This window comes from Mus pahari, chromosome 17 (assembly GCF_900095145.1).
Source record: "Mus pahari chromosome 17, PAHARI_EIJ_v1.1, whole genome shotgun sequence".
Lineage (NCBI taxonomy): Eukaryota > Metazoa > Chordata > Mammalia > Rodentia > Muridae > Mus > Mus pahari.
This window is the reverse complement of record NC_034606.1, coordinates 54,152,862-54,175,236: the sequence shown is the minus strand read 5'-3', so window position 1 is coordinate 54,175,236 and position 22,375 is coordinate 54,152,862. Positions and strand designations below refer to the sequence as shown.

General features: G+C 50.9%; 1 protein-coding gene across 3 annotated transcripts; it reads left to right on the top strand.

Annotated features, from left to right (window-relative positions):
* The first annotated feature begins 6,968 nt into the window (after window positions 1-6,968).
* Dennd6b (DENN domain containing 6B) lies at window positions 6,969-19,068 on the top strand. Of its 3 annotated transcripts, XM_029531111.1 has the most exons (21): window positions 7,139-7,218; window positions 10,423-10,605; window positions 12,444-12,482; window positions 12,556-12,598; window positions 13,127-13,239; window positions 13,906-13,986; window positions 14,524-14,629; window positions 14,713-14,792; window positions 14,886-14,948; window positions 15,207-15,262; window positions 16,047-16,169; window positions 16,272-16,367; window positions 16,459-16,553; window positions 16,682-16,747; window positions 17,070-17,134; window positions 17,227-17,316; window positions 17,436-17,489; window positions 17,968-18,077; window positions 18,151-18,253; window positions 18,351-18,425; window positions 18,510-19,068. In XM_029531111.1, the coding sequence occupies exons 5-21, from the start codon at window positions 13,159-13,161 to the stop codon at window positions 18,630-18,632; spliced, it is 1,467 nt and encodes a 488-aa protein (XP_029386971.1). In that variant the 5' UTR covers window positions 7,139-7,218; window positions 10,423-10,605; window positions 12,444-12,482; window positions 12,556-12,598; window positions 13,127-13,158; the 3' UTR covers window positions 18,633-19,068. The 3 variants fall into 3 exon arrangements, with proteins under 3 accessions (XP_021072477.1, XP_029386970.1, XP_029386971.1); XM_021216818.2 differs by lacking the exon at window positions 10,423-10,605 and having other exon boundaries at window positions 6,969-7,218; XM_029531110.1 differs by lacking the exons at window positions 10,423-10,605; window positions 18,510-19,068 and having other exon boundaries at window positions 6,969-7,218; window positions 18,151-18,245; window positions 18,351-18,428.
* The last annotated feature ends 3,307 nt before the right edge of the window (window positions 19,069-22,375 follow it).

Here is a 22,375-nt window from a genome sequence, read left to right as displayed (position 1 = left end):
TCGGGTGCTCTTACCAACTGAGCCATCTCACCAGCCCCCCCCCTGCAAGTATTCTTAACCACTGAGCCACCTCTCCACTGCCCCATCTCCTCTCCTTCCCTGCCCCCAATGACTTTTTGGGGTTCTTTTGTTTTGGAGATCTGTGTGTGTGTATGTGTGTGTGTGTGTGTGTGTGTGTGTGTGTGTACTATTTATTTTATGTATGAGTGTTCTGCTGGATGTACACCTGCATGCCGGAAGAGAGTATGAGATCCATTTATAGATGGTTGTGAGCCACCATGTTGGGTGCTGAGAATTAAAGTCAGGACAGTGCTTTGAACTTCTGAGCCATCAGGTCCTAACATTTACAAAGTAACCATTTTCTGACTAAGCTATCTCTCCATATCCTCCCATATACATGTTAGTTTGTTCCTTCTGAAATAGAGTCTCTCTATGTAGCCATGGCTGTCCTGGAACTCACTCTATAGAATAGGCTGGCCTCGAACTCATATAGACCTGTCTGCCTCTGCCTTTTGAGTGCTGGGATTAAAGGCATAGATATACACATGCCATCCTACCTGCCTTTTTTTTTTTTTTTTAATGTATACAAATTAGAAAGGAAGAAGCCAGGCTGGGTGTGGTGGAGCATATGTGTCATCCCAGGACTCAGGAAGATATGGCAGACTGATCACCAGTTGAGGTCACTCTGAGCTACTGTATGAAACCCTGTTAAGTACATTAAAAACAAACAAACAAACAAATCCCCTCATAAAAAAGTTCTATGGGGCTGGAGAGATGACATAGTGGTTTGAGTAGGTTTATGCCCCATTGATTCACATGCTTGAATGCTTGGTCATAGGGAGTGGCACTATTAGGAGGTGTGGCCTTGATGGAGGAAGTATGTCACTGTGGAGGTGAGCTTTAAGGTCTCATGTATAAGCTCCAGCTCTGCCCAGTGTGGAATTCTAGTCTCCTACTGGCTGCCTTCAGATCAAGGTGCAGAACTCTTGGCATCTCCAACACCATGACTGCCTGCACGCTGCCATGCTTCCTACCAGGATGATAATGGACTGAACCTCTGAACCGGTAAACCAGACCCAATTAAATGTTATCCTTATAAGAGTTGCCTTGGTCATGGTGCCTCTTCACTTCCCTGTAAGCCCCTACACTCATTTGTATGAAATTCTTTTTTTTTTTTTAAAGATTTATTTATTTATTATATGTAAGTACACTGTAGCTGTCTTCAGACACTCCAGAAGAGGGTGTCAGATCTTGTTACGGATGGTTGTGAGCCACCATGTGGTTGCTGGGATTTGAACTCTGGACCTTCTGAAGAGCAGTCGGGTGCTCTTACCAACTGAGCCATCTCACCAGCCCGTATGAAATTCTTCCAAGGTGCATTTGGTCTGTAGAGGTTGTAGAGCAGTGGTGGTTCTCAGCCTTCCTGACACTGCGACCCTTTAGTACAGGTCTTCATGCTGTGGTGACCCCCCCCCCAACCACAACATTATTTCATTGTACTTCATAAGTGTAATTTTGCCACTGTTACGAGTAATAGTACCTGATGTTCGACCCTGTGAAAGGGTTGCTCAGCCCCAAAGGGGTCTCGACCCACAGGTTGAGAACCACTGTGCTTAAGTATATAGGATGGGAAAGGTTAACTGAAGCAGGGAACTCCGGATACAAAGATTCCAGGTCACATTCTGGGATGGGGTGGAATTTTTCAGCTGCCCCGGGAGCACCATCCTTCTGTAAGCCCGAGGAACTCATTGCTTCACTTAGTTGGAACGCCACAGTACTACTTACTCACCCATGGGGAGTGCCACTATTAGGACAACGGATGGCCTTATTGGAGCAGGTGTGGCCTTGGAGGAAGTGTGTCACAAATAGGGGTGGACTTTGAGGCCCTCTGTGCTGAAGCTTCACCCAGTGTGGAATTAGAACCTCCTGACTGCCTTCTGCCGGCCTGGTCAGATCAAGACGTAGACCTCTCGGCTCCATCTCCAAAGCCTGGATGCTGCCGTGCTTCCCACCATGATAAAAATGGACTGGAGTTCTGAACCTGTAAGCCAGCCCCAATTAACTGTTGTCCTTATAGCATTGCCCTGGTCTCTCCACAGCAGTAAAACCCTAGCTAAGACACTGCATATTTGGATAGATATAGATACATATGTGTTTCACGTGTGTGCACGAGGCCAGAGGAGGCCGTCAGAAGTCCTGAAACTGAAGTATTGCTGATTGGAGCTGCCCTGTGGGTTCTGGGAACTGAAGCTAGGTTTTCTGCAAGAGTAGCAGGTGCTCTTAACTACTGAATCATCTATTCAGCACCCTCTGTAGTTTCTTTTTTGTTGTTGTTAAATTCTAGTGCAATGTAACATCATCTATGGTGAAAGCCATCTTGATGGCTCAGTGAGTAAGGGCACTGCCCACTGACCTTGCACACCTGAATTTGATCCCTGGAACCCACACAGAGGGAGAAAATCAACTCCCAAAAGTTGTCCTCTGACCATCGCATGCACACCCTAATAGGTGCATCCCTCCCCACTAAAATAAGTTAAAAATGTAAAAAAAGAAAAACATAACCCTGGAATAGCTCAGCAGGTAAGGCCGTGTTCAATGCCTGGAACCTACATGGTGGAAAGAGAGAACATTCCTGAAACTTGTCCTCCGACCTCCGCGTGTGAGTTACATGGCATGCATGTGCACCCTACCCTGAATAAACAAATAAGTATGGTGCAAAAAAATCAGAATATTGGAACCTGGGCTTGGAGACAGAGTCATGAGCTTTCGGGGGTGATGGCAACTTTTTATATCTTCCTAATGCTTGGGTTACATCAGTTTGTTCATTTGTCAGCATACATTGAAGATTCGTGCATTTTTGATATATATACGATTTGCTTACAAAGAAAAACATATCCTGGAAACAAAGAGTAGTTAAGGACGAACCCATGTTCACTGCAGTTTGTTTTGTTATTGGTTTTTAGAAATGGTGTCACAAGCCGGGCGTGGTGGCACAAGCCTTTAATCCCAGCACTGGGGAGGCAGAGACAGGTAGATTTCTGAGTTCGAGGCCAGCCTGGACTATGAGTTCCAGGACAGCCAGGGCTACACAGAGAAACCCTGTCTCAAAATAATAATAATAATAATAATAATAATAATAATAATAATAATAATAATAATAATGTGCCCATATCTTTAACTCTCTTTTAGATTGATCTAAATGGATCTCCAGGCATGATGGTATATGTCTGTGATTTCCATACTCGGATTCAGACAGTAGAATTGCAAGACCGAGGTCAGCTTGGACTATGTAGCAAAACCTTATCTCAAAAAATACAAATAAATACATGGTGGGGGGGGGGCAGCAGGTACCTTTAATCCTGGCACTCCAGAGGCAGAGGCAGAAGCACAAAGACCTCTGTGAGCTTGGTCTACAAAATGAGTTCTGGGATAGCCAGGGCTACAAAAAATTTCTTTAAGTTGGAGGGATTGGAGAGATGCCTCTGTGGTTAAGAGCACTTACTATTCTTCCACAGAGGCCATGGGTTCAGTTGTAGGCTGATGTGGTGACCTACAACCATCTGTAACTCCAGATATAGATCTGATACCCTCCTTTTGCCTCTGCAAGCACCAGTGCATACGTGGTACACACACACACACACACACACACACACACACACACACACACCACTCATACATATAAAATAATGTTTTTTGAAACTTAAATGATCACCAACTTCAAAGCTTCAGATAATAGTCCTGACTTATGAATCATGATGGTCACTTGATGTTTAGCTAACTGCACATGCGTGGATCATGCCACTTCTGTCTTTCCCGATTCCAGTCAATAAGGACTCCTACCTGGGGAATACAGACTTGACACCGACTCTCATCTCCACATTTGACTGCCTTGTGAACAATCTTGCCAAACAATCCTGTCAGTGACTGGCATGCTGCAGGTGGACGTAATGGGCTCGGTCCACTTGTGACTGTGCAGTTGTTAGCAGTTTTCTTATTTATAAAATGATAGTTGTCTTAAATTCAGCAAAATGTGGTAATTAAGAAGATAATGATTTTGCGGCTCATAAACAACCAGAAGCTCTCATCCCTGCTTGGAAACTCAAGCTTACTTTTGGCAGATGGGCTGCAAGCTCTTCTTTTCTAAGCAATTAGAAGTCAAGTGAACAATAATAACAAAAAAAGGGGTTGATGGGGCTTTACAGTCTTTTCTGCTTTGATGCTGAGTGTCCCCGAGGTCAACTTGACATTCCCTTAAGTCCACATGAATTTAAAAAAAAAAAAACAAAAACAAACAAACAAAAACCAACCTTGAGACTTGGAAATTGAACTTGGGTGTAGTGGTGTCCGCCTTTAATCCCAGTGTTAGGAAGGCAAAGACTGGTGGATGTCTGAGTTCAAGGCCAGTCTGGTCTGTAGAACAAGTTCCAGGACAGCCAGGGCTGTTACACAGAAAAACCCTGTCTGGAAAAAACAAAGACAAACAAAACAAAAGACCTGGAGATTGTTGCTGAAACCTGCTCTAAGTCACTGTAGGAGAGGACTTAAAAAAATGAAAACACCAAATCACATAATATGCTGGATAGGATGGCTATTCTACCATCCTCAGTAGCCAGAGTTCTAGACCTTTAGGGATCCTCAAACCAGACTCGGATTTGTGGCTTTGACATAGAAAAGAATTTCAAGACAATCCATTTTATAAAGCAGAGTTCGGTTGGTTGGTTGGTTTTTTAATGCAAATATCTTTTTTTATAGTTTAGGATTATCACAGCACTTCCAGGTCAATAAAGAGATGGCCCTAAGACAGTGATGTGTAGAACTGCAACACAGTCGGGCTAAGTACGTCTCACCCTCATTACTTTCGTCAGCACCGTGATCTGCCTTCTGACAGAATGAGAGCTGGGGCTTAATAAAAACATTTTAATACGGGCTTAAACACAAGGGTTAAGAGAGAAAATGAGAGCAGGGCGTGGTGGTGCATGCCTTTAATCCCAGCATTTGGGAGGCAGAGGCAGGCAGATTTCTGAGTTCGCGGCCAGCCTGGTCTATAAAGTGAGTTCCAGGACAGCCAGGGCTACACAGAGAAACCCTGCCTCACAAAAACAAAAACAGACACACACACACACACACACACACACACACACACACACACAGACATACAGAGACAGAGAGAGACAGAGACAGAGACATACATACAGAGGGGAGAGAGAGAGAGAGAGAGAGAGAGAGAGAGAGAGAGAGAGAGCAAGCACACTTTGTATGGCTGATGATGGCTACCTCTAGTCTTAGCAGAGGCAGACAGAGTTTCAGGAGTTCAAGGTGAGGCCTGGTCTACATATCATGTTCCACACCAGCCAGAACTACATAGAGAGACCCTGTCTCAAACAAGGGTGTTTGTTGGGGCACTCAGAAGAAAGTAAGACACACCCAAGAGCATAGGTGTAGGCTTCTTGAGGACCCAATACAACAGATCCCCAGGTCTGGGCTCTGTAAGGGAGAGTTATAATTGTTTACCATTGGTCATCTCTCCCATCTTGATGGCTCTCAGGTCGTATCTCAAAAGATTACTAACAACGCCTCCCCGTTTTGCTGAGAAGGATGGGTGAGGTAGCTCTTTGGAATGCCTCGGATGGCAATCTTTAATAAAGTAAACCCAGAAGCTACTAGGGTTACCCAAGAGATCTGGTGTATGTCCTTTCCCTGTAAACCAGGGATTCTAATGGGAAATTGCAAGTTTACAGTGGGGAAGGGAGAAGAGCCTTAGTTGTTACTTGTGCTTGGGGCAGGAAGGAGAAAGATCACCATCCCCCTTCTTGTGTTCCCCCAAATGTTCCTGTCTTTCTAGCCTGCCTCATTACCTCTTCATTCTAAATTCACTCCTTTATAATCCTCATCCTCAGAACTCGGGTCTGCAAACTACCGTAATCCCAGAGGCAGCAGCATTCGTTGACCAGGCTGCCCCTTTGCTAGCCAAAGTAGGCACCCTGGCCTGGAGTAGGAAAAGGTCTGGGTGGACCCGTCAACTCAGGTAGAATGGCCTTCATTAAAGATGGGTGGGTGGGTGCGTGAAGATGCCCAAAGTAGTACAGACTCAAAATGTGTAAACTTAAAACATTGAGGCACTAAGATTCATTTTCAGTGTGTCTGCCTGGGTACCATGTGCGTGCCTGGCGCTCTCGGAGGCTGGCGTCAAATCTTCTGGAAGTGCAGTTACATTTGTGGACGGTCATGTGGCTGCTGGAAAAAGAAACCTCATTCTCTGGAAGTGCAGTCCGTGTTTTTACTCGCTGAGCCACCTCTTAGCCCCAAACATTTTTCACGCTTTCTGTTTGTTTATTTGTCTTCATTTTCCCGTGCCAGGGTTTCTGTGTGTCCCCCCCACCCCCGAACTGTCCTGGAAACTTGCTCTGTAGGCTAGGCGAGTTTAGATTTCAGAGATTCGCCTGCCTTTGCCTCCAGAGTGCTGGAACTAAAGGCGTGCACCACCACAAACCACCCGTGGTTTTCACACTTTTAAAGCATTCTGAGGTTTGTCTGTAACTAGCTTGGCCGATTGTCCAGCCTGAAAGCTGTCCGCGACAAGCGATGACACACAAAATAAACATTAGGCTCACAACCCTCGGCCGGGTTGGATACCCCTGGTGGGGGGGAATGCCCAGCACAATTCTATGTGGCCCAGACACCCCTGGTAGACACCACTACACGCCCAGAGTCCCTCAGAAGCCTGGCAGGGATGACATCAGGAACCGCCCTTTCTCTCCTGCCAGATGCAGGGCCGCACTAGCCCCCTACTGGCCGACCGGGGTCACGCAATCTCCATTATCGGGAAGCGCCTCCATCTCTAGACCCCTCTAACCGGCTGGGGCCTTTCTCGCTGGTACGTTAGGCGACACCCCAGGGCGGACGCTCCTCTAGCGCCAGGGGGCGCGCGGCTGCTCCGGGGCCCTTCTGGCCTGCGGCGGCAGCTCGACTGCTCCGAGGCGGCCCAGGTGAACCCCTGCGTTTCTCCGCAACGAGCCGGGTACTGGGGGAGCTGCTATCATGGAGGTGCCGGTGGTGGGTCCCGGACCTCGGCAAGCTGGCGGAGGACTAGGCGCGACAAGATCCACGTCCTCCGGCCGCGCGGCGCGGACGGCGGAGATGCCCTGGGCGCGCTTCTCTGCCTGGCTGGAGTGCGTGTGCGTGGTCACCTTCGATCTGGAGCTGGGCCAGGCGCTAGAGGTGAGCTGATGGGCTGGCTGACCCCCCAGAACTGTCTCAGTGCCTCTCCTTCGGCGGCCTGAACCTCTCCAGAGGCCCCTCCTCTCCGGACGTCCCTCCTCTCCCGATGCCCCTCCCCCTCACGCTCCTCCCTTCTCTCGCCTGCACCCCTGCTTCTTTTCCTCCCATTCCTCTACGCCGCCGCGCGGTTTCTCTACCCGGGGCGCCCACCCTCCAGGAAGCAGGACTTTTCGCCTGTGGCCTTCCTGCTTGGTCTTCTTAGGAGCCTCTCGGAATACTTTGCACCCTCAGGCTGACCTTTCCCCCACTTCCTTCGACTAGTGACTAGCTTAGAGACCTCTTCTTTCCTATTGCCTGTCACCTCTCCAAGAGGAGCTTCTTCCTCAGAGCTCTAGGAACCCTTCCTTACCAGGCCAAGGAAGGAAAGATCTCTAAAGCCTGACTGCCTGTCCTACGCAGCATCTAACGTGGACCTTTCTCCGAAGAGGCAAACATATCTCCAGCCCCTTGGTTGCTCAAGCCAGAGTCCTAGGGTTCCCCCCCCCCGCCCGCCCCCGCCCCTGCCCCCGCCCCCGCCCCCCAGGTCTCACACGGGGTCTGCTGCAGTCTTCAGTAGTTCACTTCTGGCATTTGTCTTTCAATTAGAATCAGATCCAGACCCTGTGAGGCCCTGCTTGGTTCCTGTGTCTTGAGCTCTTCTCAACCTTTGGCATCTGGTCACCAGCTGTGAGCAGCTGGGCAGGGCCTTAGGCTTTTGATGTGGTCTTTCTGTGGTCTGCAGGCCTCCACACCCCCCCCCCCCTTACCCAACCTACAAAGAAAGGCAGCTTGTCTTCTACTAGATAAGATGAAAATATCAGCCAGGCATGGTAGTTCGTGCAAACCCAGCATTTCGGGGGCTGGCTGGGTGGGTGGGGATGGGAGGCAGGATGATTAGTTTGAGGCTAGTCTGGATTGATAGAGTCCCAGAGGAGCCTGAGCTATAGAATCAGACCTTGAAGAAAAGAAAGAAAGAAAGAAAGAAAGAAAGAAAGAAAGAAAGAAAGAAAGAAAGAAAGAAAGAAAGAAAGAAAAAAGAGAGTGAAAGGCATTGTGGTACATATTTAATCTAGTACTCTGGAGGCAAAAGCATACTGATCTCTATGTGTTCAAGGCCAGCCTGGAGCAGGCAAGCCAAGGCTACACAGTGAGACTTTGTCTTAAAAAGGGGGGGGGGGCAGGAGGGATGGCTCAGCGCACTGACTGCTCTTCCAAAGGTCCTGAGTTCAAATCTCAGCAACCACATGGTGGCTCACAACCATCCGTAATGAGACCTGACACCCTCTTCTGGTGCATCTGAAGACAGCTACAGTGTACTTATAATAATAAATAAATAAATCTTTAAAAAAAAAAAAAGGAGCCGGGCATGGTGGCGCACGCCTTTAATCCCAGCACTTGGAAGGCAGAGGCAGGCCTGGTCTACAGAGTGAGTTCCAGGACAGCCAGGGCTACACAGAGAAACCCTGTCTCGAAAAACCAAAACAGGAAATGAAAACAACAAAAAACAAAACCCACAAAACCACCAGGAAGATAGGAGGAGGAAGAAAATGGTACAGGCTCAGTGAAGCCTTGTTGGCAGGTCCAGTCAAGATAATGACTATGTTCTAAAGGCCCTTGACCCAAAGCAGGGGCTGACTGTCCACACCAGGTCCATGTAGATGGAGGTGTGTCAGAGGCTGAGCACACCCTCAGAGGGACCCGGGAGAGCCTGAGCGGTTGTGAATGTCGCTGAGTGACCCGTGAGACAGCTGGGACAGCATATACCTTTGTGGTTGGCAAACGCTGTGGCCCACGTGATCTCTGAGAGGTGAGGGGTCTAAAACCTCCTAAACAGAGGAGGGGCTTTAGTCTTTAGGAGGGACTGAGGCTCCTGGGAGACCTCAGCCTCCTGCACATTCACTCTCACCACAGACACTGTTGGCTGTTGTAAATGGCACCACTTGACAGAGGGTGAGGTGACTTACCCTTGGTTTAAAAGCCCCACTTTCTGCAGTGTAAATTCTTTCCTGTAGAGTCACAACAGAAGTTGAAAGACTTTTCCTTTAACCAAAAGGGGGGAGGGGGAAGAAAGAAAGGAAACCTGATGTGGTGGTGCACACCTTTAATCCCAACATTCAGGAGGCAGAGGCAGGCTTATTTCTGTGAGTTTGAAGCCAGCCTGATCTACATAGGAAGTTCTAGGACAGCCAGGACTATGTAAAGAGACCATGTCTCCAATAAAGAACACACACACCTCCACCCCCGCCATGCATTCTCGTATCTTGTTCTCTAAAAGATAACCATTTAGAAACTTAATTCTAAGCAAGTCCCAAAGATCCCTTTGGAGAAAGGATGCAAAGTTGTTTTATACAGGGTATCCTGTAATCCAGACTAACGTTGTATTCATTTTGTCTTCAAGGATGACCAGGTCCTGCTGTCTCTACCTTATAATGCTGGGGTGACAGTCATGTGCTACCACACCTGAGCCTGTGGGGTGCTGGGGTGGGACTTAGGGTTTTGTGCAGGCCAGGCAAGTGCACTGATAGCTATGCCCCAGGCTGATTTGGGTTTTGGTTTGGTTTGGTTTGGTTTGATTTTTTTTGAGACAGCGTTTTGCTGTATAGACTTGGCCTCTTGGAATTCACTCTTTAGGCTAGGCTGGCTTTGAACTTGTAGCAGTGTTCTTCTGTCTGCCTTTCACATGCTGGGCACGCAGGCGTGCATGATCACGCCTGGCCTGAAGGTAATCTTAAAGGCTATGTGGACTTGAACTCCTGAGTCTTTGCTGGACAGTAGGTGCTGGACTGCAGCTCGCTGAGTATGAGACACCCACAGCCACGCCCGAAATGTCCCACGGTAGTGACATGAGTCTTTGACTCATGAATCTCTTGACTGTATGGAGAAGCCCAGCAGTAAATCTGTGGGGTGGGTCACGCTTGTCACCCTCATCATGTTTGCCTCCTGACTTTCCTCTTCACCCTAGACACCTCAGGGTCCTACAGCCTTCCGAAGAGCTGTTTGCCCTGTGCTCCTTCACAGCTCAGCCTGACTGAGTTGTATGAAGCCCAGGATTGATTGTGGTGTGGGTATGTGGAAGACAGACAGTCCGCCTCCAGGAGATTCACCCAGGCTCAGCTAAGTAAGGATGGGAAGCAGGCAGTGAGACTGAAGACATTTCTGTTTCAGGTGACCCTTCCTTATTGAAGGCAAAAAGTGGCCCATTGATGCATTCATTCATCAACCAATCAAGTTCTGAGCAGCCACCACCAGACAGGTCCTGCTGTGTCTATGCTCAGCTCATGGTTCATAAAAGCAAAAGCAAATGTAGCCTCTTGCCCTGCAGGAGTTAACCTTTGCTAGAAACACAGGGTAAGTAGCTTGGGGGCTGTAGTACTCACAGAACTCCCACAACACAGGGCAACCCTCAGCAGATGGGTGTCCCATAACCTACGTGCAAGACAGGGTATCTAGCTTTACAGGGTAATGGAGAGGATCAGGGGAGCCATGTGTTGGGGTACCTGTAGGCCAGCTGAAGCAAGGGCCTGACTCTACCATCTCAGTCCATCTGGGGTGTCGTCTGGCCAGTACGTCCAAAGAAATCCTTTCCCGTGGTGTCTACAGCCTTCCAGGAGGTAGCTCTCACCATCTCAGAGCCCCCTTTACAGGTTTTGGTAGTGGCAGTGCTTCCCCCCACCCCTAGACAGGGTTTCTCTGTGTGGCCCCAGTTGTCCCGTAACTTGCTATGTAGACCAGGCTGGCCTTGAACTCAGAGATCAGCCTGCTTCTCCAGTGCTGGAATTAAAAGGTGTGGGCCGTCACTGCCCAATAATTTCTTTCTTTTATTTTGTTTAGGGGGGAGGGGGCAGTGGGGGAATGGGGAAGGATGGTCACACTTTGAAGCCCTGCCTGTCCTGGTACTCGCTGTACAGGTCAGGCCGCCCTTGAACACACAGAGACCCACCTGCTTCTGCCTCTAGAATTCTGGGATTAAAGGCTTATACCGTCAGTCAGTTTGTTGTGTTTTCTTTTTGTTTGTTTGTCTATTTTGTTTTGTTTTGTTTGAGACTTTCTCTATGTAGCTCTGGTTGTCCTGGAACTTGCTCTATAGACCAGGCTGGCCTTGAAATCAAATCCGCCTGCCTCTGCCTCCCAAGTGCTGGGATTAAAGGTGTGCACCACCACTGCCATTTTTTTTTTTAAGATTTTTATTTATTTTATGTATATGAGTACGCCATTGCTCTCTTCAGACACACCAGAAGAGGGCATCAGATCCCATGTGGTTGCTGGGAATTGAACTCAGGACCTCTAGAAGAGCAGTCGGTGCTCTTAACCACTGAGCCGTTCTCCAGCCCCCACCATTTGTTTTTAAATGTGTGGATAAGGCCAGGCATAGTGGCCCACACCTTCGATCCCAGCACTCAAAAGGCAGAGATAGTGATGGGAGGTTGAGAGGAGAAAGAGGGGGAGGCAGGGAGACCTGGGATCTCCATTTCCAGGGGCTCTAAAGTTCTTTCCCAACCTCTACAGGACCCTGCAATACACACAAACTCTCGAAGGCTCCCATATGTGCACATTTTGTTTGTTTGTTTGTTTGGGGTTTTGTTTTGTTTTATTTTATTTTATTTTTTTTTTTTTGAGACAGGGTTTTACTTTGTAGCCCCAGCTGTGCTAAAACTCACTGTGTAGACCAGGTCGCCTTTGCTTTCATTATTATAAGTGAGGCTTTTTGAGGGAGGGGAGTCACCTGACACAGAACCTTCTTCAGTTTCATGGCCTCTACCTCTAAGTACTAATATTGAAGACTTAAGCCACCATTCCTGTTCTCAGCTTGGTTTCTTGCATCACCTAGGATCACCAGTTGAGGGGTAGCAGCATCCAGTACTGGTTGGGCTTTCCCACATCATTCACTAATTCAGAGAATGCACTATAGACTTGCCTACTGGTCAGACTTCTCAGTTGAGGGTCACTCTTCCCGATGGACTAGCTAGTTAGTGTCAAGTTGACGCAAACGTATATACTAGGGGTGAAGGCCGTGGAGAAGAGGGTCTGGTGTAAGACAGCGTGTGGAGGAGGAAAAGGTCACCGGGAGGCCAGAAGGATCGCCTGCCCTAGCAAAAACATGCCTGTGGCCCTGCTGAGCTGTCTTAGTGGACGGTATCACTAAGGCAGACACAGGATCACCGAGCGCTCTCTGTCTTCCCCGGCAGCTAGTCTACCCAAGTGATTTCCGGCTCACAGACAAGGAGGTAGGTTCTGGGTCTCTTGGGAATGGATGGCCCCGGGGGTGAGTCAGCCCTCACAGGGTTCTACTTGTTTCAGAAAAGCAGCATCTGCTACCTGGCCTTCCCAGACTCGCACTCAGGTAGGCGACATCCCACACCCCAGACGCTCACTCCGGAACTGGGAGGTAATGGGGAAGAGTGGATGTCAGGGCCTAGGCTCGTGGTATCTAGGCTACCAGCAGTGTACAAGGTTCTATCAGGATGGACCCTCACCAGAGCCCAAGCAGCAGTAAGGTAGCCAGGTTCTTTAAAACCCACGGCTAGCCACATATCTTCTTGATCTGCTCTCCTTGACGCCATCACAGCAGCTGCCCGGTGAGCACTGCGTAGTGTATTCTCCTGTCCCAGGCAGACTGAGTCAGGCTCCTTCAAGGAAACTGAAAGTGATTCTCTGTGTTGATTCATCCAAGGCCCTTGTGCTGTGTGCAGGATTAGGCTTGGAGACTGTTGGGAAACAGATCCTCAAATCTGTTTGCCCCTGATTGGATATTTGTGCTGACAGAGGCCAGCCCGGCCTGGCTGGTGCACCCTTGTACCACAGCCCTCACTCCTGACAATGGGAGGAGATTTCCCACTGTGATTTGAATGGTGGGACTGCCTCTTTCCAGGGTGCCTGGGAGACACTCAGTTCAGTTTCCGTATGCGTCAGTGTGGGGGACAAAGGAGCCTCTGGCAGGTGGATGATCGGTTGTATAACAACAAGGCCCCCTTGGCATTGCAGGTAAGTAGTGGGGTGTCTCTCTGGTCTGTGTCTTCTCTCCCTTTGTGGGGGGCTCCTGGCTGTGAACTTCCTCTTAAGGCCCCTGGGCTGTGTGTGATGGAAGTGCTGGCCAGGCTCATCCTGTGAGATCAATGACAGTTGCAGGTCCTGCTGGTTCTGTCTTGGGGGTCTTCACCTAGGCCAGCTCTTATGGGGTTCACCAGGATCACTGAAGTTGATTCTGTGCGGCCTTCTAGGGGTCTTGGAGCACTCTCAGATTGGCTAAATTCTTTCTGTATCAGCAGATGTCCCCTAGGCTGGATCAGCCCACTTTCAGAACTAGGGAATCCTAAGTCCCATTGTGCTAAGCAGAGGGCAGGCCCTCGTCTCAGGAGCAAGTGCCTCCTAGGGTCTCCTAGATTCTTAGACCCACACTTAGACCCTTTCTTTAAAGGCAGGGTCTCCTACATAGCCTTGGCTGTTCTGGAACTCACTATGTAGACCAGGCTGGTCTTGAATTCAGAGATCCATCTGCCTTTGCCTTCTAACCCTAACTCTGAGTCCTGGGATTAAAGGCGTGTGCCACCATGCCCAGCCTTAGGTTTCCTCCTCAATGACCTTTGCTTATGTCACCCTGGATCTAGCTAATGCCCTAGGTATGTGTGACTAACACCGCACTCCTTACAGAGGGAGCCAGCACACTACCTGGGCTATGTGTACTTCAGACAGGTGAAGGACAGCTCTGTGAAGAGGGGCTACTTCCAGAAGGTGAGCTACCTGCCGCCGTGGAGTACTATTGTGGATAGGTAGCAAATGGTAGACAACCAGAGAGCAGCAAGTGGGGAGTCCTGAGCCTCCCTGGGTCCCTGTCCATCTGCAGCCCGCCTGGGTAGCAGAACCAAGGAGGAGTCACCATGGGGCCCAGGACTTCCTGAAGCCCTTCCTTGCCTAGTATGGCACTTGAGACCTTTCTGTCCTTGGGTCCAGAATATCTCACCTCCTCAAGTCTTGCTGGTGTCATCACACTGCCGGGGTAAGGAACTTAGCCAGCCCACATTTTCCTCTGAAGGCTCCGGGTCCAGTTCTAATCCTGTTGTTGTCCGGGGCAAGGGCATCAGGCTTTTTCTTATCCAGTCCTGATACATGAGTTAGGGCTATTCTGTGGCAGCTGTTCAATGGGGTGGCAGGGATGTGCTGCCCCAGCCAGCTGTGGGTAAGCATGGCTTCGGGGTTGCCATGGGCTCCTGAATTATAGGAGTGATATCTGTAGCCGAATGCCCTCTGATTGGCCCTGCCACATCACAGTCTTTAGTGCTGGTGTCCCGCCTGCCGTTCGTCCGGCTGTTTCAGTCACTCCTAAGCCTGATTGCCCCTGAATACTTTGAGAAGCTTGCACCCTGCCTGGAAGCAGGTGAGTGGTCATCAGATGTGGCCAACATAGTCTCATCTCAGCCTTTTGGGAGGGCTCCTGACATTGGCCACCTGTGTCCACAGTTTGTAATGAGATTGACCAATGGCCAGCGCCGGTGCCTGGGCAGACCCTGAACCTACCTATCATGGGAGTCGTCATTCAGGTGAGGGCTCCCTGACGAGTGAGCCATGCTGGTGTGGGTGGGTGGAGAGGCTCTCCCTCCTTCCCGGCAGCTGCTTCCTTCCTTCCTCCCCAGGTGCGCATCCCATCCAGGGTGGACAAGCTAGAATCCACTCCTCCAAAGCAGTGTGATCAAGAGGTGGGAAATGGGGTAGAGGCGGGTGTGTAGGGGGTGGGCCTTACCTGAGCTCTGTCCCTGGGCTGGATGGTTGTCTCCTCTACCTCGCCAGCTTACTTTGTGGGTACCCAAACCTAGGCAGTACCATGGTGGTGGCTGGCATGTTTCAATGTGGAGCCTGTGCTGGGGGGGAGGGGAACGGCAGAGGGAAGGAGCTGCAGAGTTGCTGTCAGACAGAGCCTTCCTCCAGGCCTGACCTACCTCCCCTTCCCTTCTCAGAACCTGCTGCCAGCTCCAGTCGTCCTCACTAGTGTCCATGAACTGGATCTGTTTAGGTGAGCCCTGGAGGGTACCACAGTCACACACTGTTGTCATGCAGGGCACAACTTGCCAAGAGAGGCTGCCTGTCTGCGTGACCCTTGAGACGCTTGCATACAAGAAGAAACCTGCCCCCAAGTGTCTGACTTAGGGGAAATCGGGGAAGGAAGGTTCTGTGCCTAGAGAAGTTGCCAGGGAGACATTGCTCTCTGAGGCTGCCCGCTTGTGCATTTCTAAGTGTCTTCAAAGGAGCCTGGACTTTGAGATTATCTTGTTCCATTTGGGCCTGACAGGAGCCAGGGCTTTAGTTTGGAGGCATAAGAGGCAATAGTAGGGGCTGGAGAGATGGCTCAGAGGTTAAGAGCATTGGCTGTTCTTCCAGAGGTCCTGAGTTCAATTCCCAGCAACAACATGGTGGCTCACAACCATCTGTAATGGGATCTGATGCTCTCTTCTGGTGTGCCTGAAGACAGCTACAGTCTACTCACATACATGAAATAAATAATTCTTAAAGAGGCAATAGTAGTAGCAGGGCCCTAGACTGGCAAGCCCTCCTGGGGCTTTGGATCTGCAACAGGATTTCCAGGCCCTCACAAGCAGGGTCCAGGTCACAGTCCCTGGGTCGAGGGTTGCTCAGGTGTTCTGTCAGAACATAGGTGGTAACTCTGGTGACCTGAGCCAGAGTTACACTGGTAACTCTGGTGACTTACACTGTGACCATCCTTCCTACTGTCTGTGGGAGGGGGGGTTGTGCTATGCTCACAACAGCACCTCTGTAACAAGGTTGTCTCACTGCACCAGGTGCTTCCGGCCAGTGCTAACCCACGTGCAGACCCTGTGGGAGCTCATGCTTCTTGGGGAGCCCCTAGTGGTCCTGGCACCCTCTCCCGACGTGTCTTCAGAGCTGGTACTAGCCCTAACCAGGTACAAACTTTACTCAGTAGACTGTCATGCCTGTGCCTGGTTACCCTAGCCTTACACAGTCCTTAGTGCCTCTTCCACCCCCTGCCCCCAACTTCCCGACAGCTGCCTCCAGCCTCTGAAGTTCTGCTGTGACTTCCGCCCCTACTTCACCATTCACGACAGTGAGTTCAAGGAGCTCACAACTCGAACCCAGGCTCCGTAAGTACATGTCCTTGCACCTTGCTCACACACTGCCTGCCCTAGGCCTGTCTCTGCCTCTTCTGCCTCTTCTCTCTCTCTCTCTCTCTAGACCAAACGTGGTCCTGGGAGTCACAAACCCTTTCTTTATCAAAACACTCCAGCACTGGCCTCATGTCCTTCGAATTGGGGAACCTAAGATGTCAGGTGAGAGGTGCTGGGGCTATGAGCCTCACCAGCTTAGGACCTAAGGTGGGGTTCTGTTCCCAACACTTCCGAGCCTACCTAGGCAGAGCTGTGGTTACTGAGCCTTGGCTGCTGGGTGTGTTTCCCAGGGGACCTACCAAAGCAGGTCAAGCTTAAAAAACCCTCCCGGCTGAAGACCCTCGACACCAAGCCAGGTCTGTGCCTCCCCTTTGGGCTGCAGTCCCATCTACTGCGGTAAGGCCTGTCCTGCACTTGGTAGATTCCCCCAGTGGGAGGGATGGCCAGGCCTCCTGACTCTTAATCTTTCTATTGAGGCCCCATGATGGTGGGGGTGGGGGGGCATTGCCCTCTTTAGCAGGTCCCTTGAGTCTCAGGACGGATGGGGTGAGATATGTGCAAGTTCCGTCAAGGGAATGAGGCTGTAGGCATATCAGACCACCGTCTTCATCATCGGTAGAGCTGTGGGGTTATGGAAGGGAGGGTGAATGGACAGCCACAGCTCTGACCTCCTGTCAGGCCTCTACACCTCCTATACTGCCCACCTCCACCGGGATAAAGCGCTGTTTAAACGACTGCTCAAGGTACAGCCTACTGGGTAGGGGACTTGGTGTGGTGTGAAGGATGCAGGGTACCAGTCGAAGCTGAGAGTGCCGTCCCTTGCTTCCTCTTGCAGGGCATACAGAAGAAGCGGCCATGGGATGTGCAGAGTGCCCTGCTCAGGCGGCACCTTCTAGAGCTCACACAGAGCTTCATCATACCTCTGGTGAGACAGGCAGGGGTGTGCCAGCAGTGGGCATGAGGGAGACCAGTAGGGGTTAGTGACTGTAGAGCCAGTGACAGGGCTTGTGGCTCCCATTCATTGCCTGTCTCTTAACCCTCCAGGAGCACTACATGGCCAGCCTCATGCCACTCCAGAAGAACATCACACCCTGGAAGGTGGGTCCAGGGACTTCTGGGGAGGGTCAATTTAGTCCCCATACCAAGAAGGGAAGGCCTGAGGCAGGTGTCCACATGTAACAGAGAGGGTGGCTGAGATACAGAGCCACGAGGGCACAAAGTTGACTCTGTGCCTGTCAGGTGTCCCCCACGGGGCAGCGAAATTAGGATTGCAAGGAGGGGCACCGACAGAATCCCTGAAGGGTTGGTTGTCCAGGGATCTGTCCCAAGCAGGGTGGGGTGAAGATCTTTAGCTATGTTCTCGAGGGAGGGTCCCATCCTGCTGAAAAGGAGGACCTGTGCGCCGGGCGTGGTGGCACACGCCTTTAATCCCAGCACTCGGGAGGCAGAGGCAGGCGGATTTCTGAGTTCGAGGCCAGCCTGGTCTACAAAGTGAGTTCCAGGACAGCAAAAAAAAAAAAAAGAGGACCTGTGCTCATGGCTTAGTAGCAGCCAGCTTATATGACCTTTGTCTTAGAGCCCTCCGCAGATCTGCCCCTTCCGCCAGGAAGATTTCCTGCGAAGCCTGGAGCACGCGGGACCCCAGCTCACCTGCATCCTCAAGGGTGACTGGCTGGGCCTCTACAGGTGGGAGAAGAGGCTGCTGTGGGTGCCCCCAAGTCCGCTAGCTCAGCTCCTCAGCTGCCTCTCGCCATCACAGGCGGTTTTTCAAGTCCCCCCATTTTGATGGCTGGTATCGGCAACGACACAAAGAGATGGCCCAGAAGCTGGAGGCTCTGCACCTGGAAGCTATCTGTGAGGCGGTGAGGGAAGGCGGAGGGGGGAGGGCCGGGGACAGGTACAGGCCCAGGGTAGGTGGGAGGCTTGGTGAGAAGAACCAGATGGCAACGTTCTTAACAGAACATCGAGGCTTGGATGAAGGACAAGTCTGAAGTAGAAGTGGTCGACCTGGTCCTGAAACTTCGGGAGAAGCTGGTGAGAAGCTGACTTGTATTGTCCCCCCCCCTCCACTTGCCAGGCCAGAAGTTTGTCCACCCCTCACCACCATTGTCTCTCCAGGTGCGGGCACAGGGCCACCAGCTCCCTGTGAAGGAGGTGACACTGCAGCGGGCTCAGCTGTACATTGATACAGTTATTGGCTCCCTGCCCAAGGACCTGCAAGCAGTCCTGTGCCCTCCCTAGGACAGGGCCAACCTGTGTGGTCCTGGGGGTGGGGGTGGGGCTGTCTGCCAAGTTCCCTCTCCCTTGAAAGGCAGGCCTCCAAGCTGGGGCTCCCAGCCTTAGGCTCCTACCTCGGCTTCAGCCCCCTCCCAGAACCACCCTTGTCCCAGCAGTAAAATGACATTTGGAATGACAGTCTGGTCCCTGACTATTGGAGGATTCTGTGCTGGCACTGCCTCGCTTCTTCCTGGGCCCCACCTGTCCTCCACAGCTGGAGGTGGGAGTGGCCTGGTAGCCCTCACTGATGTAGGTGGCTTCACCACCTGCTGCCTCCTGGCTCCATCTGCCCGCACTCCAGGGTGCCTTGTGTTGGGGGTCCTTTAGCCCAGCAGGCTTCCCCGCCCAGAGAAGAGGGAGGCAGCTGCCAGGGCCAGCCCCTTTCCTTTACACCCCACTTGCTCTGCAGAGGGATGGAGGGACAGAGGGACTGAAGGATGGAGGGAGGGACGGAGGGAGTGAGGGAGGGGTACTTGGCCCTGGCAGCTACTTGAACAGGCAGAAGCTCTTTGACCTGTGAGGATCTAAATCTCCTTCTTGCTGTGATTGGTCAGGAGAGAATGAGGGATGCAAAAGCAAGCTCAGGCTGTTCTTGGAGGTCCTTGCCACAGTCCTTGTTCCCTTTCTTGGAACACCCCCTGAACACCTGCTCCATGCATTTCACCCAGGCTGCCAAGGGCTACTCCAGCTCCGCCCCCCCCCCCGTGTCTGCCCCTCCTCCTGCAGCTTGCATGAGAAGCTTTGAGCTGTAGCCTGATGCTATGGTCTCTGCTGTCTTGGCCTTAGGGTACAATTGAACCCATAGACAGAGGTATCTCTTGGAGGTGCTGTTCTGTGCTCTTCCTAAAGGGCTAAAATGGTCCCAGGGGCCTAAGTCTGCCAAGCTTCCCTCTCCTTTCAAGGCTCTAGCTTGGCTTCAGACATCCCCTCCCCCCAAGAACCACTTTTGTCCTGGCAGTAAGAATGACATGGGAAATACAGCCTGGTCCCTGAATGTTGGAGGATTCTGTGCTAGCCCCGTCTCACCTGTTCCTGGATTGATGCTATTGTGCAGTACTGCTAACCTGCTAACCGCGTGTGACAATGTTACAACCTAGCACCACAACCTGGCCCTTGGGGTGGTCCAGACTGAAGTGAGGACCCAGAGCAGCAGCCAACCCCCAGCTGAGTATCAGAAACCACTTAAGACTGCTCCTCTGAGGGACTGACTGGGCCAGGGGCTGCTAGCAAAGTTAGTTTAGAGCTGCATGGTGAGCTTTTGCTTTCTTAGAGAGCTCCCGAGTAACATGGCCATGACCTGTTCTGGGTTCTTTGGACTCCTTAAGCAAACCTCAGGTGTGTACTGCCTCGCCCTTCCCCACTGACCCTGGCTAAGCCAGACACAGCGTTGCTATCCCAGTGTTAACAGGTGTCAGCACTGTGCCTAGATCTTTGCATGTGCTCAGCTGTTTAACCTTGACCTTAGCCTATGACAGCTTGTCACACTGTCCACTCTACAGGTGAGCAGACAGACAAGCTAGATGGGTGAATTTACATAGTGATCTAGGTCAGACTAATGCAGTATCCAAGGATATGACCTGTTAGAAAATTGAGCAAAGGCAGGTTGAGGTGGAGACCTTGTCATTAGGAAGAATGGTGTTGGCACCCCCTGTAACAGTGGTGCCAGCATCACCACCAAGAGCCTGGTCTCTAAGGGATCTTCAGAACCATGGCATCATCCTCTGTGACAGCTGGAGCTCCCCAGCTGTGGGGACTAACCATTTGGAGTCTGCAAAACTGTGCCTTCTATGTGCCAGCCTCCTATCCAAGTGACAGGTCTAAGCCTCCTCGGTCTTAATGACTCCACCGTAAAATGCACATCTCAAATATGACTGCAATGTGTTTCTCGTGGTAGTTTTCACTTGCCTTTCACACAATAAGCTTCAGGGTGCCCCACCCCAACCCAAGGACCTCAGCCACCATCAGCCTAGGACTCTTTGTGGGAATCAGCAGACAGATTTAGAGGAGGGGCTGGTGGGGAGGTAGAAGGCTGTAGACACAACAGTGCTGCTTAGGGCACAAACCCAAGGCTGACACACAGGAATGAGGAAAGTTCCAGGGACTTGTCCTGGTTACTCGGTAGAGTACACCGCCTGGGGCTTCCTACCAGCCGCATCCTCTCCAACTCTGACTCTTTCTCTCCCAGGATGGGATCAGCTGAGTTAGTGGAGCTTCTGTCCAAAGTAGGCTCAAGCCCATCTCTTTCCATCCATGCCAAGGGCAGAGCCTGGAGGGATGTCGAGACAGATGGCTCCAAAGAGGTGCTCCCCTCCCCCCAACCCAGCGGTCCTTTACCCTGGATAGTGAAAAGCTAATCCTGGAGACTGTGATTCCCAGAGCTCCCTTGTGTGGCCAGTTGGGAGAGCACTGTGAGCCAGCATTCAGGGGATCTAAGAGGGTTGGGTGGAGGTCATGAGGCAGCCAGCCCCAGGGACAGACCGGAAGGACAGGAGGACTCTTTTACCCTCCAGCTTCCTGCCTTTTCTATTTTGAGCCCTACTCAGTTCAGAATACTGGCCTTCCCACAACTTTGTTATTAAAATATCTTTTTTGTTATACAATACTTGTCTTTTAATATTTTTGATACAAAGTTTGCAGCTGTGTTACTCACTGGATATTTTGGAGTTGTGTGTGTGTGTGTGTGTGTGTTGGGGGGGCGTAGTGTTGAAATCACTGAATATTTTGGAGTCCCTTGTATGTGGTGGGAGGGGGGCGGGGTTGCTGGTGTAGGGGAGAAGGTGATTCAATCAAGCCTAGATGCTTGAGATGGGGCAAGTTCAACTTCCTTAAAGAAACAGTGAAGTCCTCAGATTTGTGAAGTTTTCAGATTGGGGAAGGCATAAGAATTGAGGCAGATCTCCAAAGCTGGGGAGATGTGACCAAGCCTGCTCAGTCAGTCACGGCACCCCAAAAGGCTCTTCACAGAGATGCCAGAGGAAATAGGAGGAAGTAGGCAGTATTCAAAGAGGGCAAATCTGGGGACCGGCGAGATGGCTCAGAGGGTAAGAGACTGCTCTTCTGCAGGTCCTGAGTTCAAATCCCACCAACCACATGGTGACTCAAAACCACCCGTAGTGAGATCTGACGCCCTCTTGTGGTGTGTCAGAAGACCAATACAGTGTGCTTATGTATAATAAATCAATCTTCCGGCTGGAGCGAGCAGAGATCCTAAAAATTCAATTCCTAACAACCACATGAAGGCTCACAGCTAGTGTGTACTCACATACATAAAATGAATAAACAAATCTTTAGTTAAAAAAAAAAAAAAAAGGAGAGCAAATCCGGGTGGAAGAGATAACTATTAGTTATTCCAGGGTAGACATGAATGAGCTGGTGTTTGGGGACTAGTCCCAAACCTTGTCCGGAGACAGATTACCACCATGTTACAAATGCAAGGGAGCACAGTATGGGCAACTTGAAGGCCAGAAGTAGGAACCATAGGGTACTGGCCTACGCTATAGACATTTTGGGGGTCGGTAAGGCCAGGAGACCGGGAAGGAGAGTAGTGAGGCAGGGTTCCACCTCTGAGAACATTCCATAAGGAGGACCGAGCAGCTAGGATTCGGAAGAAAGAATCAAGGTTCTGCAGCCCTCACCCTCGGGAACGGGATGAGCGCGTGGTCTGCCTGTTGCCAATGTAGTGATGCGGTTTCTTGGGTCCCGCCCAT

Excerpts from the sequence above, each read along its gene's own strand:
- Dennd6b (XM_021216818.2), top strand. The coding sequence starts at position 7,039 with ATGGAGGTGCCGGTGGTGGGTCCCGGACCTCGGCAAGCTGGCGGAGGA. Across the intron at positions 13,987-14,523 it reads AGAGGGGCTACTTCCAGAAG|TCTTTAGTGCTGGTGTCCCG; the intron begins GTGAGCTACCTG and ends GCCACATCACAG. Across the intron at positions 18,426-18,509 it reads TGAAACTTCGGGAGAAGCTG|GTGCGGGCACAGGGCCACCA; the intron begins GTGAGAAGCTGA and ends TTGTCTCTCCAG.